At 54.5% G+C, this 17,564-nt stretch overlaps 1 protein-coding gene across 1 annotated transcript; it reads left to right on the forward strand.

The window, feature by feature from the left end:
- The first annotated feature begins 9,946 nt into the window (after window positions 1-9,946).
- Window positions 9,947-17,544, forward strand: SLC49A3 (solute carrier family 49 member 3). The gene is given in 12 exon segments (XM_082389859.1): window positions 9,947-10,220; window positions 10,309-10,365; window positions 11,763-11,842; window positions 13,039-13,249; window positions 13,399-13,475; window positions 14,802-14,843; window positions 14,846-14,926; window positions 15,642-15,794; window positions 16,069-16,114; window positions 16,117-16,210; window positions 16,431-16,540; window positions 17,118-17,544. Coding segments are annotated over 12 exon segments (1,377 nt in total). The 5' UTR covers window positions 9,947-10,087; the 3' UTR covers window positions 17,411-17,544.
- Window positions 17,545-17,564: the final 20 nt, after the last annotated feature.

Raw genomic sequence — 17,564 nt, forward strand, 5'->3', positions numbered from 1 at the left:
GTGACCCCGCAGATCCAGACACTAACGTAAAGATAAGAGCACGCTGAAACCCCTGAAGCCAGGGAAGGACCAGGGAGATCAGCCACCCACCAGCCTCCTCTGGCCAGAGTAGGCAGACACTGATGGGAGAACAGCACCTAGACCATCAGAAGACACCACGTTGGCAACAGCTGAAGCCTGACTCTGACCAGGTATTCAATCACAAAGAAAGTCTCAGACAATTTGAAAAAAAATTATTTCTTACAAATGACACTTTCTGACATCTCTGCAAGTAATATGGAATTAAACAATAGGACAGTTTTCTAAAAATTCTTGTTTGGAAAATTAGAAATACATTTAAAAATAACTTGTGAATTAGGTACAGAAACTAATATGGAAAACTACAAGTCTCTGATGAAAGAAATCAAGAAGATCCCAACAAATGGAGAGATATTCCATGTACATGGATAGGGTGACTCAACATGGTCAAGATTTCAGTTCCTCCCAGCTGGATCTATTGATTCAGTGCAATCTCAGTCAAAATCCCAGCAAATTATATTGTGGATATGGACAAACTGAATCTAAAGTTTATATGGAGAGGACTTCCCTGGTGGCACAGTGGTTAAGAATCTGCCTGCCAATGCAGGGGACACAGGTTCGAGCCCTGGTCCGGGAAGATCCCACGTACCATGGAGCAACTAAGCCCGTTCGCCACAACTACTGAGCCTGCACTCTAGAGCCCGCGAGCCACAACTACTGAGCCCACGTGCCACAACTACTGAGCCTATGCGCCTAGAGCCTATGCTCTGCAACAAGAGAAGCCACCGCAATGAGAAGCCCGCACACTGCAACGAAGAGTAGCGCCCGGTTACCGCAACTAGAGATAGCCTGCACATGGCAACGAAGACCCTACGCCGCCAAAAATAAATAAATAATCATCTTAAAAAGAAAAATAGTTTATATGGAGAGACAAAGGGTCCAGAACAGCCAACCTAGTATTGAAGGAGAAGAAAAAAGTTGGAGGACTGAGGTTACCCCACTTCCAGACTCACCGTAAAGTTACAGTGATCAAGTTAGTACAGTATTGGTGAAAACAGATAAATAGATCAATGGAAGAGAATAGAGAGCCTGGAAATAGAATCACACAGATTTGGTCAACTGATCTTCAACAAAGGAACAAAGGCAATTCTATGGAGAAAAGACAGTCTTTTCAACAAATGTTACTGGATCAAGTAGACACCCACATGCCAAAACACGTAACGTGTAAAGACACAGATTGTACAACTTTCACAAAAATTAACTAAAAAATGAATTATACACCTAAGTGTAAGACACAAAACTATAAAACCCGTAGAAGATAACATAGAAGAAAATACAAGTGACCGTGGGTTTGGTGGTGACTTCTTAGATACAACACTGAAAGTGTAAGCCATGAAGGAAAAAAGTGGATAAGTTGGACTTCATTAAAATTAAAAACTTCTGCTCTGTGAAAGACACTGTTAAGAGAATGAAAAGAAAAGCCACAGACTGGGGGGAAATTTGCAAAACACATGTCTGTTATGCAAAATATGCAAAGGACTATTAAAACTCAACAATAAGAAAATAACCGAAGTTTAAAATGGGCAAAAGACCTCACCAAAGATGATTTACAGATGGCAAACAAGCACATGAAAAGATGGTCCACATCATATGTAATCAGCGAAATGCAAATCAAAGCAACATTTTGATACCACTACATACCTAATAGAATGGCCAAAATCCAGAACACTGACAACACCAAATCCTGTTGAGGATGTGGAGCAACAGGAACTCTCATCATTTCTGGTGGGAACGCAGAATGGTGCAGCCGCATTGGAATACAGTGTGGCAATTTCTTAGAAAACTAAGCGTTCTCTTACCATTAGAGCCAACAGCTGTGCTCCTTGGTATTTACCCAAAGGAGGTGAAAATGTATGTCCACACAGAAAATCACACATGAATGTTTATAGCAGTTTTATTCATAATTGTCAAAACTTGGAAGCAACAAAAATGTCCCTCAATAGGTGAATGGACAAACTGTGGTCTATCCAGACAATGGAATACTATTCAGCACTAAAAAGAAATGAGCTATCAAGCCATGAAAAGACATGGAGGAACCTTAAATGCATATTTCTAAGTGAAAGAAGCCAGTGGGAAAGGCTGCACACTGTATGATTCCAACTTTATGACATTCTGGAAAAGGCAAAACTATGGAGATAAAGAAAGGATGAGTGTTCACTAGGGGTCTGGGCGGGAGGGGCGTGCAGGTGGAGCACAGAGGATTTTTAGGGCAGGGAAACTGCTCTGTGTCATATACTGTAATGGTGACACACGCCATCATACATTTCTCAGACCCACAGAATGTACAGCACCAAGAGTGAGCCCCATGTCAACCATGGACTTTAGTTAGTAACAGTGTATTGATACTGGTTCACAATCACAACAAATATACTGATGTTAATAGGGGACGTGGTGTGCGGGGGCTGGGGGAGAGGGGACATGTGGGAACTCTCTGTATTTTGTGACGAATTTTTCTGTAAACCTAAAACTGCTCTAAAAAGTACAGCGTTATTAATTAAAAAACAAATTACTAATAAATGTAATGAAAGAGTACAATACTTACATTCTGAAAACTATGAAACATTTTTGAAGAAAATTAAAGAAGACCTAAATGAATGGAAACACATCCATGTTCATGGATTGGAGACAATATTGTTAAAATATCAATATTCCAGGACTTCCCTGGTGGTCCAGTGGTTAAGAATCCGCCTCCCAATGCAGGGGATGAGGGTTCAATCCCTGGTAGGGGAACTAAGATCCCACATGCCATGGGGCAACTAAGCCTGTGCGCTCTGGAGCCCGCGCCACAAGTAGAGAGCCTGTGCACTGCAACTACCGAGCCTGTGTGCTCTGGAGCCTGTGAGCCTCAAATAGAGAGAAGCCCTTGTGTCACAACGAAAGATCCTGCATGCCCTAATGAAGATCCCGCGTGACACAACTAAGACCCGATGCAGCGCCCCCCCCCAAAAAAAGATATCAGTGTTCACCCAACTGATCTACAATCCATATCAAAACCCAGCTGGCTTCTTTGCAGAAATTGATAATGTGATCCCAAAATGTGTATGGAAATTCATGGGACTCAGAATAGCCAAAACAATCTAGGAAAAGAAGAACAGGAACTTCCCTGGTGGCTCAGAGGTTAAGAATCCGCCTGCTTATGCAGGGGACACGGGTTCGAGCCCTGGTCTGGGAAGATCCCACATGCCGCGGAGCAGCTAAGCCTGTGAGCCACAACTACTGAGCACGCATGCTGCAAGACTGAAGCCCGTGCGCCTAGAGCCCATGCTCCGCAACAAGAGAAGCCACAGCAATGAGAAGCCCGCGCACCGCAACAAAGAGTAGCCCCCGCTCGCCGCAACTAGAGAAAGCAACAAAGACCCAATGCAGCCAAAATATATATATATATATAAATTAGAAAAGAAAAGAAGAACAAAGTTGGAGAACTCCCATTTCCTGATTTCAAAATTTATTATAAAGCTACAGTGAACAAGACAGTGTGGTACTGGCATAAGAACAGACATACAGATCAATGGATTAGAGTTGAGAGTCCAGAAATGAGCCCTCACATTTATGATCAACTGATTTTCAAGAACGATGCCAAGACAAGTCAATGGAGAAAGCATAGTATTTTCAAGAAATGGAAAACTGAATATTCATGTGCAAAAGAATGAAATTGGACTCCTACCACACACCGTATACAAAAATTAACTCAAATACACCAAAGGCATAAATGTAAGAGCTCAAACTTTTAGACTCTTAGAGGAAAACACAGGTATAAATCTTGGATTAGGCATTGTTTCTTAGACATGATACCACAGGTACAAGCAACAAAAGGAAAAATGGATAAACTGAATATCATCAAAACAAAAAACATACGTATTCAAAGGACGCCATCAAGAAAGTGAAGAGACAGCTCGAGGAATGGGAGTAAACTTTTGCAAATCATATATCTGATAAGAACTTCGTACCTAGAACACATAAAATATGTAAGAATACAAACAACACATAAACCCTTATAACTCAACAATAGAAAGACAAACAATCAAAAAATGAACAAATTGGGACTTCCCTGGTGGCGCAGTGGTTAAGAGTCCGCCTGCCAATGCAGGGGACACGGGTTCGATTCCTGGTCCAGGAAGATCCTACATGCTACAGAGCAACTAAGCCCGTGCACCACAACTACTGAGCCCGTGCGCCTAGAGCCCGTGCTCTGCAACAAGAGAAGCCACCGCGATGAGAAGCCCGTGCATCGCAAGGAAGAGTAGCCCCCACTCGCCGCAGCTAGAGAAAGCCCACACGCAGCAACGAAGACCTAACACAGCCAAAAATAAATAAATAAATAAATTTTTAAAATGAACAAATTATCTGAATAGATATTTCTCTAAAGAAGATGCACAAATGGCCAATAAGCACATGAAAAGATGCTCAACATCATTAGCCATCAGGGAAATGCAAATCAAAACCACAAGATACCACTTCACACCCACTAGGATGGCTAGAATCAAAAAGACAGGCAAAAACAAATGTTGCCAAGGACGGAGATAAATTGGACTCCTCAGGCATTGTTGGTGGGAATGTAAAATGGTGCAGCTGCTTTGGAAGAGTCTGGCAGTTCCTCAGAAAAAATTAAATGTGAAGTTAGCATATGACCCAGCAGTTCCAAACCTACAGACCCAAGAGAAACGAAAGCAAATGTCTGCCCCAAACTGGCATATAAATGTCCATAGCAGCATTATTGATAACAGCCCCAAGATGGAAATAACCCAGTGCCCATCAACTCATGAATGGATAAACAAAATGTGGTCCATCCATACAATGAAATATTATTTGGCAATAAAAAGAAAGGAAGTACTAACACATGCATAAACATGGATGAACCTTGAAAACGTTATGCTCAGTGAAAGAAGACAGTCACAAAAGACCACATATTATGATTCTACTTATATGAAATGTCTAGAATCGGCCAACTGAAGAGACAGAAGACAGATTAGTGACTGCCAGGGGCTGGAATGCTGGGGGGGACTGGGCTTCTTTCGGGGGTGAGAAAGTGCTCTAGAATTGATCATAGTGACGGCTGCATATATATGCAAATACACTCAAATCGATTGAATTTACACATTAAATGGGTGAATTACATGACATGAGAATTATATCTCAATAAAGCTGTTATTTAAAAAAGAGAATTACAAAGGAAAGTACAAAATATTTAGAACTGATGAAAATGAAAGTGCTACATGTTTATCTCCATGGTAAAAATAAAATTAGATAACTCACAGCATAAATACACACAAAGATATACATAAATGACCATCTCACACAATACACGAAACAGATACCCATCTCAAAAACACATATATGAAAAATTAGATACCCTCTCGCACCATACATACAAAAAATGAGATATCAATTTCATATCATATACAAAATATTAGATATTCAACTTACAGCACACAGACAAATAGATACCTATTTCCAATGTATACCAGAAAATTTGGTAACTATCTCATACCATACACAAAATATCATGCCACACAGTAGACAGAAAAATGAGATTAATTTCAGCCATATAGAGAAAAAAGCTAGACACCCACCTCACATTTTAAACAAATAAATTAGTCACTCATGTCACACACACACACACACACACACACCCCATACTTTTCCAGCTCAGAACACCATGCTAAAAGATTTATCACGCCATATCCACACATAGAAAATTAGACACCCATCTTTTTTTTTTTTTTAGATTTTTTAAAAAATTATTTATTTATTTATTTATTTATGGCTGTGTTGGGTCTTCGTTTCTGTGCGAGGGCTTTCTCTAGTTGTGGCAAGCGGGGGCCACTCTTCATTGCGGTGTGCGGGCCTCTCACTGCCGCAGCCTCTCTTGTTACGGAACACAGGCTCCAGACGCGCAGGCTCAGTAATTGTGGCTCACGGGCCTAGTTGCTCCGCAGCATGTGGGATCTTCCCAGACCAGGGCCCGAACCCGTGTCCCCTGCATTGGCAGGCAGATTCTCAACCACTGTGCCACCAGGGAAGCCCTAGACACCCATCTTGAAGTATTTTAAACAATAGATGCTGTTGGGAAGCAGTTATCCATGAACATCTCACGTCTCTGTTTCTGCGAGGTCCAGGTTCTCAGAGCAAGGTCGTTTACAGCCAAATCAAGAAGGTTTGTCTCAGAGACATTCCAGGGCAGACAGGAATGTCCCCACTGGGAGAAGATTTGCTTACATTTCAGGGTAAAGGAAGGTTTCTCTCTCTGGAAGGCAGGATGGAGAGGTCCCCAGCAGTCCTGTATAAGATCAGAGTTTCCTAATTTCAGGGTTCCTCTGAAACACACCCCTCTGTGGGTGCGGGTGCCACCTGCATGCCCGTGGCGACGAGGTGGAGGAGCTGGTCAGGGGCATTGCCGCGGCTGCAAGGAACCAACACTCTTTGCCTCTGACCCGGGGGTCGCGATCCCACAGATGCACACGGGGGAGACTGCTGGGTCACCTTGTTAGCTGCAGAGAGAGCGGTCTCAGACCCTTCACGGTTTCTGACCTAACACACGCATTTTACACCAAAGAATGTGATGCCCATTTTTTCCATTCAGGCAGAAAAATTAGGTAAACTTTCTACCCCATATATACACACAAAAGACAAAACCCATCTCACACCACACATACCTTACTAACCACTAGTCACACAGCCTTACATAACACACTGTGAACACACACTGGATACCCATCTCATAACAGACACACAAAATAGATGGACATCAGGCCATTCACGACGTTACATACCCACCTCCCTCTCTCCCTCCCTCTCTCTCCCCCTCCCCCCTCCCTCCCTCCCCCTCCCCTCTCCCCCTCCCCCTCTCTCTTTCTCCCCGCCCCAACAATACGACCTCACATCATGCATATACAAAAAGTTGTCCATCTTCTGTATACACACACACACACACACACAAGAAGCTCCTACTTCTTCAACAGGCTGAATGGTTCTGAAAAGTGTGGGTGGATGGGGCCACAGGTTCCCCGGTGGGAAGGGGCAGCAAGCTGGGTCCCAGATACTTGTTGCCAGGACCTTGGGGTGTATGTAAGCCCGTGCTGACCTTCCTCAGCTATGCTGGGGGAAGACAGAGGGGCAGACGTGGGTAGTGGGGAGCGGCCACCCTAAGGGCTTCTCTCTGGGAGAGCCAACTGCACACAGGCCAAGGTGGCCAGAGCGTTCCTTTGTTTAAGTAAATAGGCTCATGGTCCAGTGCAGGTTTGTCAAGTGTTTTCAGTGGACAGATTCCCTGCTCAGACTCGCACACGGATAAGGATGAAGTCACTGTCATTTTGATGCAGCCAGAGAATCCAGATACTGATTTGCTTACTCACTTCCCTGTCAGGGTGGTATTGGGGTGTGTGGCCTTCAGCAGCTGGGAACCGAGGGAAGCAGTAAAGGCTTAGACTCTGGGAGGGGACACTGTGCTTCGGGACCAGACAGTCTGGCCCGCTGTGCCCCAGGGGTGCGCTCTGGGGAAGTGGGCCCCCTCCGAGAACCTCCCAGGCAGGCCGGGGCTGGAGACGCAGGGGCTACGGATGGGGGCACAAGGCAGAAAGCTCACCAACCCCATACAGTCCCCTCTCAGCCACAACCGCATGCCGGCCCCATCCTGCTCCAGGGATTCCAGTGTGGACAGACTGATTCCTGCCCCCACGTAGCTGGTATTCTCCTGAGGGGAGAAGATAAAAACCAAGTAAACACCAAACAAATGGGATGAGGCAACTCCTCTTGGAAGGTGAGCTTTCTTCCCTGATATTATCCTCAGCAAAGACGTGTTGCCTTTGCTCCAATCTTGGCAAAGAGACGCCCCTCAGTTGCCTAATCACGAGCAGGAGACAGTTTAAGGAGGACACATCAGCCTGAAAAAGCTTCAGTTAATGGTAGTGTGGGATGCTGATCGGAGTCTATATTTGGTTAAGAAAAAAGGAAAAAAAGAAATTGAAACACAGATTTAGTCATAATTGTGTGCGTTGTATGTTATTTTAAACAAGCCTTTAAAGATGATTTTCTAAAGTAAGATGCAAGGTGGTTTTTGTGCGGAGATCACTAAAGGGTATGTATCTCCAAGATGTGATGGTTCCAGAGATATGCACATGGATTCCAGGTGCAGAGAGACACTTGTGTAGATGCTGGTACAGCTTGAGTCAAAACCTGAACAGTGTAGATGCTTACGGTAAAGATAGTTGTCCAGAATTTAAACAAAACTCTTTCATTAAATGTGAGTACAAAAAGTCATTGTTTCCAAATGAATATACTTTCCCATTATGTAAGTTTTAAAAATTAAGCTTCTTATTTTGAGATAATTATAGGTTTAAATGCAGTTGTAAGAAATAATACCAAGATTCCTTGTACACTTTGCCCAGTTTCCCCCAAAAGTAACATCTTGCAAAACACAGATGTACTCTATCACAGCCATAACACAGTTGCTGATATAATCCACGGTCTTTTTAAGATTTCTCCAGTTTCACTTGCATTCACTGTGTGTGTATGTGTGTGTGTACCTGACACGAGTGTGTCATGTGTGTGGGTCTGTGTATCCATGCCACAGTCAAGATACAGACACATGTCCCTTGACGGCTTTTGCCCATTTTCTAATTGGACTTGTTTTGTTTTTTTTTTTACTGTTGAGTTTTGAGGGCTCTTTATATACTCTGAATACCAGTCCTTTGTGGGGTACATGGTTTGCAAATGTTTTCTCCCAGTCTACGTCTATAATAACCCTTTGACAAGAGTTGTGTTACACCTACGGATGAATCTGAGGAGACTTGACATCTTTACTATGCTGGGTCCTCTGACCCGTGAAAATGGTATCTCTCTCCATCTTTTAGGTCTTTATTGGTTTCTTTCATTACTGTTGCATAATTTTTAGCATACAAGTCCTGTGTACACTTTGCTGTTTACACCTGAGTATTTAAATTTCTTTGACACAATTGTAAATGGTATGTGTCTTTAATTTTGGTTTCCACACGTTCAGAGTTGGTGTATAGAAATGTCATTGATTGTTCTGTGCTGCCTACTCCACGTAAGAGCCCTCTGGGTGGGGAGGGGGTCCCACAGCAGAGCAGGAGCACCAGAGAGGTGGAGAGGAAGGAGAGCCCAAGGCCAGCACCATGTCCACTTACGCCAGCCCCACACAGGGAGCTACACAGGTGACCTCAGCGGGAGTAATACTAGCGGGGTCATGGAGAGATGCCCAAGGTGGACCTCGGGGGAGGGAGGAAGCTGGGCAAGAGACTTCCTGCGCCCACAGGGGAGCTCTTGTGGAAGAGGAACAGGGTGGTACCTCCCTCCTCCCTGCCTTCCTGCGCACAGAAACCTACATCTCCTAGCTCTGCTCCAGCTGTTTTCTCAGCTGTAAACTGCAGATAATAACCAGGTGGGAGAGGCTGCCTGCCGCCTCCCTGGGCGAAGGTCCCGTGCTCTGGCACAGCCCTTTCCCCCGTAGGAGGACAGGTGGCCCCGCCCTCCTTCCTCTGCCAGGACCACCTCTGCCCGCTCTCCCGAGGTCCTGCCGCCCTACGGGGCTGAGTCTAATGACTAGTACGGATTCGAGGCGCTTTGCAAACTGACCCCAGCCTCCTCTTCCAGGCTGGCCTCCTGCTGCTCCTCGTGACTTGTTTGGACCTCAGGAATTGGCGGGGTTGTGGGGGGGGGCGGGGGGGGGAAGGATCTTTCCACAACTCCTTTCAGGAAGTGCGGGCCTCCTGCGGGGCGGTGACTTCCCGGCGCCCTGTCCTGCACCCGCCGCGTGGGCGCCGCCACCGCAGGGACCACACAGAGGCCGCGCCTGCGAGGGGACCTTGTTCTTGTTTCTGCGGCTGACTTATGTCCCGGCCGACGGGGGAAGATCCAGTTTCTTAGTTCGTCCCTTTTCCGCCGGGCGGGGTGGTGACCCCTGCCCCTGGGGCGGGGACGGTTCGACCCCACCTCCGAGGGCGGTCCCAGCCCACGCGCGGCTCCAAACGCCGGCAGCCGGGGCGCGGCGGCGATGGCGGGGCAGGCGGCGGCCTGGCCTGGGGCCGCCGCGGCTCCCGCCCGGAGCGTGCTGGGCACCTACGCGCCCCGCTGGGTCTCCCTGCCGGTGCTCAGCCGGCTCAGCTGCTCCAACGCCACGGAACGGGGCTCGGGGCTCGGGGGGCTGGGGCGGGGGCGCGAGCCGAGGCCGGGACCCCGCTGAGCCCCACCTGTCGCGCCCCTCGCGCCCGCCAGTGTCCCGGTGCTCGCCGGGCGCCCGCCTCTCCGGAGAATCGGACAGTGAGAACCCGGGTGCGGCCGCTCTAGGACCGGCCCTCCGACCTCTCGGGATCTGCGGGACGGCGGGAGCGCGGGGCGGGGCCGCCGGCGACCTCAGGGTGGGACAGGGACGGAGAGCCCCTTCCCTGGCCGAGGCTGAGCAGGGAGAACGGGGCTTGTGTCTGCCCTCGCGGTGACTGCGCCTGGGTCCTGTGACCCTCGCTGGTTTGGAAAGGATCCCTCTCCTGCCACAGGAAGGGGTCCCTGTCCACAGCCAAGAAGGTCTCCTCCAGTGGTCCCCGCCTCCCTTCTGCAAAGCACAACCCCTGGCACAGGCCTTTGCATCTGGCTCTGGCTCTTGCCCTCCGCACCCCCTTACCTGTGCCCTGGACGCCCTCCTTGGGTTTCTGACTCAGTTCCAAGGTCCCTCACAGGAGGCCTCCCTTACCTGCCCAACCGTTCTCTTCATAGCTACCCAGCTGGGGTCTGCAGTGACCCGTCAGCTGTTCTAGAACTGTCCCCACTGCTGTCTGGGACTGTGTTCATCATCACAGCCCCCGAGACCAGAGAAGCAGGCAGTGAGAACCAGGTCTGCCAGTTCCAGGGACCCAGCTCTCCCTGCCTGCTTCTCCCCCAGACTCACCCCTGAGGCCCCAGTCGCTCTGCCCAGCCCATCACACGCTGCCTGCCGGGCTCAGCCGGTGGACCTCTCTCCTCCCTTCCAGCCCTGGGCCGGGCCACCCTCGTGTGCCCTGGGTGGGCATCTATCTGCACGCCCTTCCCAAAGCTGAGCCCACGTGGCCGCCTTCCCTGGGGATCAGGCTGCCGCGCTGCCCCCGCCGGTTCCCTGGGCTCCCCTCCCCTGTGCTGCCGCGTCTGCCGAAGGAACATCGCTTGGCCTCCCTCAGGATCCCAGGGACTGGTTGGGCAGCCTTGGGTGGCCACAATCACGTAATGCAGAGCTGCAGGTGGCAGCGGGACCCACAGCTCAGGGAGGTGCCAAGTGGCCGAGGGACAGTCAGAAGCAGAGACCGAGAGGAGGAGGGGCGTCAGGCGAGGCAGGAAGACACCGCCTCAGAGAGGTTCTCGGGCGGCAGCCCCTCTTGGATGTCATTCCAAACTTCTTGGGGCCTTTTCTCTCCTCTCCTTGCTGGCTAGCCCCATGCTGGGACAGGTGGCCTCTGCTGCCTGGGCCTGGGGTCTGCCGGGACTCCAGAAGCCTCTTTTCTCTGCAGGACTCACCACGTCCCTGTGTCTAGACGCTGTGAAGCCAGAACTGGGTTTGGGTGCATTGGTCTGAGAATGCAGAGCAGCGGTCTCCCCCAGCCCCCTGAGCTGCTGTGATGAGTCTGGGGGTGGGCAGGCATTGGGCGGCCCTGAGAAGGTCCTTGGACACCGAGGCTGTCCCACTGCACTTGTCTTGTTCACAGGTCATTACGGAGCAAACAAGAATCACACCCGGAATTGTCATGATCCCTGCGTGGTCACCACTGGGAGCAGGGACCATCAGGTGTGTCCCGGCCAAGTCCACGTGGCCCCTTGCTTATGCCCTTTGCAGCCAGATGAGCAGGGCCCTCGGGTTCTGAGGGGCAGTGTGAAGGGCAGGTGGGGCTGTGCTTGGAGTGAGGTCTGGGTGGCCCTGGAGTGGGTCTGGGTGAGAGCCAGCGTGTGGGGCGGCCGCCAGCGTTCTCAAAGGACGTGCGGGGGCACCTGGCAGGCTGGGAACGGGTGGAAGGGAAATGTGCAGTGGGGGCAAACAGTTGTCCCCACGTCGCTGTGTGTGTTTTAGACCTGTCTCTGCCCCTCCGGCCACAAGCTCTGGGGATAAACGAGGATGGGGCGAGGCTGGCGAGGGATGAGCTTGGCTGCTCAGCAGGGCAGGTGTGGCGACCAGACACCAGGCTTTCTCGCCGCTGGATCAGGCCGGGCAGGAGGCCGCTGGGTCAGGCCGGGCAGGAAGCCGCTGGGTCAGGCCGGGCAGGAAGCCGCTGGATCAGGCCGGGCAGGGAGCCGCTGGGTCAGGCCGGGCAGGGAGCCGCTGGATCAGGCCGGGCAGGAGGCCGCTGGGTCAGGCCGGGCAGGGAGCTGCTGGATCAGGCCGGGCAGGGAGCCGCTGGATCAGGCCGGGCAGGGAGCCGCTGGATCAGGCCGGGCAGGAAGCCGCTGGGCCTGCGTGGAGCTCTCCCTAAACCTGGGAGATCTGCGCCCGGCTCTGTCCCGAAGAAAGGGAAGGAGAGGCAGCCGTCGCCTAAGCTCGGAGTCGTGTGAGGCTTTGTGGTCAGAGCTCTGTTTGGGTTAGGAAGCCTGGCTCTCGTAGCCTCCACTGTGGGGGGCGCGGCCCGGCGAGCTCCTGCGTTGCTGGGTCCCCCGAGGTGGAGTGCTCACGGGCTTGTTTTGCGACACCTTCATCTCAGGGCCAAGCCAGGCCTGCCTCCCCCTCCCTCCTGCAGAAAGCCCTTGTCCACCTGGCTGTCCCCCACAGGCACTGAGTGTCCGCTGAGTGGCCCCCAGTGTCCTCCTCTGCCTGGCCCATCTGGGCAAACTACGCATCCACGTGGCTGGGGGCGGGGTCCCCGAGTGCGGGCTCGAGAGCCATCACCCCCTCCCTAGATCCGGGTCCCCAGCCATTGCATGGTGGGTGGAGGTTGGGGTGCTGGAGGGGGTAGTCTGGGCTGGTGGGCAGCTCTTCTGACCCCAGCCCTGCAGACCATCCTATGTGCGTGCCTGAACTTTGTGGGTAGCGTGATCCGCTCCCAGCCCTGCATGATCACCAGCAGCCAGGACCCATTTGCTTTCCTCATGGGTGGGCAGAGCCTCTGTGCCCTCGCCCAGACCCTGGTCACCTCTCCAGCCAAGCTGGCCGCCTTGTGGTTTCCCGAGCGCCAGAGGGCCCCAGCCAACACGATCGGCACCGTGTGTGAGTCCCGGGGGTGAGGCCGACGTCCCCGCTGGCTTAGTGCGTGGCCCGGCACCTCTGCGCTCCCCGCTCTTGGAGGGTGGGGACTCCTCCTGGGGGCTGGGGACCAGCCTGCCACTCTGAGCTGACTCATGTCCCCGTCCATTCAGCAAACCCCCTGGGCATCCTGGTGGCCAACCTGCTGACTCCCACCCTGGTGAAGAAGGAGGAGGACATCCCCTTGATGGTGAGGGAGCTCAGGAGTGCACGCACGTGAGTGTGTGTGTGCGGTGTGTGTGCATGCATGCTCATGTGCATGTGTGTTTGTGTGCATGTGTGTGCACCCGTGTGTATGGTGTAGAGTGTGTCGGTGTGCATGAATGGCTACGTGTTTGCGTGTGTGTGTGTATGTTCATGGGCTGTGTGCTAGTGCGTGTGTGCACAAGTGCCGTAGTGGCGGGCTCGTGCATCCACACCTGTCTGTGTGAGTGTGCACTTGCCACCTTCTGCGGTCACACATGGGTCGCACTCCATGCACGTGGGGTCTCCTCATGTGCAAGTACTGGGCATCTTCCCAGCATCAGGCACAACTCCAGGGACCGGGATGTTTGGCGGTTTCCTTGGCGGGGAGGCAGCTCCGGAGGGGCGAGAGGCCGGCTGGAGCAGGAGGAGGCGTTTGTGGGGGGCAAGGGAGGGAGATGAGGGACCAGAAGACTCTGAGGTGGACGTGAGGCCGAGGGGTGGGGCCTGCAGCCAGAGGCCAGTGTGTCCGCTGAGCAAGGGGAGGGTGGCGGGAAGGGTCAGCGCAGGTGGCAAGCATTGGCGTGATGGACACCTGGGGGGGCGTCGGAGGGGAGAGTGACTCCATCTGGTCCAGAAAGACTCGGAGAGCCAAGGGTGTGCCCAGAGTGTCCAGGGAGAGAGCCAGGGCTTTGATCGGGTGGGGCAGTGGGGCAGGCTCAGGGCTGGGGGTTTGGAGGTGCGCCGAGGTGAGAGGGGCTTCCAGCTGGGCGAGTGTTGGGGTCGTTCACAGAGGTGGGAGGGGGGTTCCAGGTGGCCGCTGGATGGAGCTCCCGGAGAGGGCTGAGGCTGAGGCTGTCGCAGTCACCTTTGGGTTGCAGACGTATCTTGAAAGCTGGGTTTCCAAACGCAACGAAGCAGAGCAGGCCCAGCACAACGTCGGGGCTTGCCGCCGTCCACCTGGGCACGACCTGCGGGGTAGCCGGCAAGGAGCCTGGAGCCGCGGGCACGAGGCACACACACGCGTGTGCACGCATGCCCGAGGGCCTGGGCCTGTGCCTGCACACACACGCGAGTGCGCTCGTGCGTACCCTCCCCGCAGCTGGGCACCTGCATCACCCCTGCTGCCCGCTGCGTGCGTCTGGGAGAGCACGCCCCCGCCCCGCCCCCCGCGGGGGCTGTCCACTCCACCTCGCGGGAGTTCCTAGCCGGCTGGAGCTGGTCAGCGCGGTGTGTGCTGGGGGAGGCCGGGAGGGGAGGGGGGCGGGGCTGCCCCGGGGCGCCTCTGGCTGCGCAGCTGGAGCTCCTGGACCGAGCAGCCCCTCCCCTTTAGCTCGCAAGGAACGAGGCCTACGTCATCCTGGCCGTGTGCTGGGTGGGGGGGGGGGCAGCATTGGCATCTTCTCCAGCTTCTCATCCCTCCTGGAGCAGATCCTCTGCGTGAACGGCTACTCCAGCGTGGGTGCCAGCCCCGCCCTGGGGGCCCCGCGGCAGGACGGAGCTTTGGGGGCCTGTTACCCCACAGGCTCTCTTCCGCCGCTGCTCTCCCGCTGGTGGCCGTGGAATGGCCCATGACCTCCCCAGGCGCTGGGTTTCCATACCTGGACGGGGTGATGTGGGCGCTACTGAGATGCTGTGTGAAAATCTGTGTCTGCAGACAATGGGGTGGTGGCCGTGGGGACGGGGTGCTGGCAGAGCCCAAGTGTGTTCCACTGGGGTTTCGTGTGGCGCTTCCCCCATGCCCCACCCACCCCAGCCCCGTGGGACCCGCTGATCGTGGAGATGCAGAGGAGAGGGCCTTGCTCCACTCATAGCACCTCTGGCCGTGCCCTCCACTGTCTGCATCAGCCCTGGGTGTGGGGTTCGGGCCCCTCGTGTTCCCAGTTTTTCAGGGGTGATTGGCACTGAGGGGTGTCTGCAGTAGCCAGGCCCTTTCTCTAGCAATTGTTGAGTTCCTGGGTGGGGGTAACGCAGGGAAATGGCACCTCCAGGGGAGGACACCTCTTCCCCCAGCCAACGGTGCAGCCGAGCCTTCCGTGTCATCCTGCCTGGGCCTCAGGCTCCGTTCAGTGACCCTGCCGTGGGCCCCCCGGTGATGGCGTACATCCTAAGGATGAGGGCCTCCTCCTGGAGCCCAGATGAAAGTGCGCCCCCGCCTCCTCTCCTCCTCCAGGAATTTGCAGGCCTCTGCGGGGCTCTCTTCATTGCGTTTGGGGTCTTGGGGGCGCTGACTCTTGGCCTGTACGTGGACCGGACCAAGCATTTCACTGGAGCTGTCAAGATCGGCCTCTGCCTGACATCTCTGGTCTGCGTGGCCTTTGCCCTGGTGAGAGTCCTCTGAGCCGAGACCACCTTGCAGGAGTCAAAGTGGGGTGCCTCGGGGTGGGGGAGTTGGCAGGTCGGCCGTAACAGACATCCAGACCCACTCGGGCCCAGGCACTGCTCGTTGGGGTGGTCCCTGCGTGGGACAGGCTCCGTGGCCTCTCCGACCCTGGGCACTGCCCCGACCCCCCGGTGCAGGGCCTGGCTGGGTCTGGGCGTCTAGGGCTGTGGCACGTCTGACTCCCGCCCCATCCATCTGTGCGGCTCGCTGCCCCCAGGTGCCCCGGCTCGGGGGACAGACCATCTGCTCGCTGCTTGGGCTCTTTGCTTCTCAGCGGCGCCTGTCGCCATGGAGCTGGCTGTCGAGTGGTCCTTCCCTGTGGGCGAGGCTGTGGGCGCGGGCCTGGTCCTCGTGCTGGGGTGAGTGCCCATTCCCCAACGCTTCCCTGGGGACCCGGAGACCCTCCCCTCACCCCACCCCAGGCCACACAGCAGGTGACCTGCGCGCCTGCCATGTGCTGGCCTGGGCTGGCCGCTGGGCCCATGGTGACCAGAGCAGTGCCCTGCCCTCGGGCTGACTACGGGTGCCGGGGCAGCAAGCAGTGCCCCGGGCAGGGCTGAGGGCCTCGTGGCTGTGCAGGCAGGCCGAGGGTGTGCTCACCATGGCGCTGCTGACCTCCCTGACCGTGCGCCGCGTGGAGCCGTCCTTCTCCACCTGCCGGGACGGCCAGGACCCGCTAGACCGGAAGGGTGAGGGCCACAGCCTGTGGGGCTCCGAGCGCGCAGGCCGGCAGGCCGGCAGGTCGGACCCCACCCAGCCCTGGGAATCTCCCCTCCATGGGCCTCTGGGCGACTTCCGCTGTCCTTGGTGGGCGGGTGCAGGGCACCCACGGCGGGGGTTGGGGGATCGGGGTGGGGTCAGAGGGCAACAGGCCGAACCTCAGGCTCAGCCTGGTGGGAGCAGCCCTGAGGCCCTTATGAGAGCTCAACCTCTAACCCCTACGTGACTGGTTTTGAAATGAGATCAAAGAGAGTCAGGAAGAGACAGAGAGTGAGAAAGACAAAGACAGAGACAGAGTGTGAGAGAGACGGGAGTGGGGTCGGCCACCAGAGAGATGGCGTGTTGCACGCCCACGTCCCCAGACCTGGTGCGGTGACCTTGGGGCTCATGGCTGTGAACCCACCTTTGGGGCCTCTTGGGGCTGGGACAGGATCTGTCTCCGGGGTCACTCTGAGGTCATGGTTAGTGGGGTCCGGGGTCCCCAGCACCCGGGTGGGCACTCCGGCACTTGGGGGGCCTCGGCAGAGCTGGGCCACGTCTCCCCAGTGTCCACGCTGCTGATGGCCGGCCTGTGCGTCCTCTTCAGCTGCCTCGTGGTACTCTTCCTCCACACCCCACACCGGCGCCTGCAGGCCGAGGCCGACGCCAGCCCCTCCATCCAGGAGGACGTGCACCCGGCAACCTCGGCAGCCACCCCCCGAGGCCCCGCCGCAGCCCCCCGTCCCCAGCAGCCCCTCCTGGGGCCGGTGCTCCTGGCTCTGCCTCCCTCCCCCTGGGAGTCCTCCGAGACGTCATGGGGCCCCTGCAGAGGACCAGAGGCCGGGGAGCAGTTGGTGTGATGGGAAGAGGGCCTGGGGACGTGAAGGGGCGGCCAGGAGAGGCAGGCCCTGGTCCCCTCGGCTGCACCAGTCACACCTGAGGCCGGGATGGTGTCAGCATCCGGGGGGCCCGGGGTCCTGGAACACAGGCGGGCTGGCCCAGGGGACTCCCTGT

Source organism: Balaenoptera borealis (assembly GCF_965194805.1).
Source record: "Balaenoptera borealis genome assembly, chromosome: 4".
Lineage (NCBI taxonomy): Eukaryota > Metazoa > Chordata > Mammalia > Artiodactyla > Balaenopteridae > Balaenoptera > Balaenoptera borealis.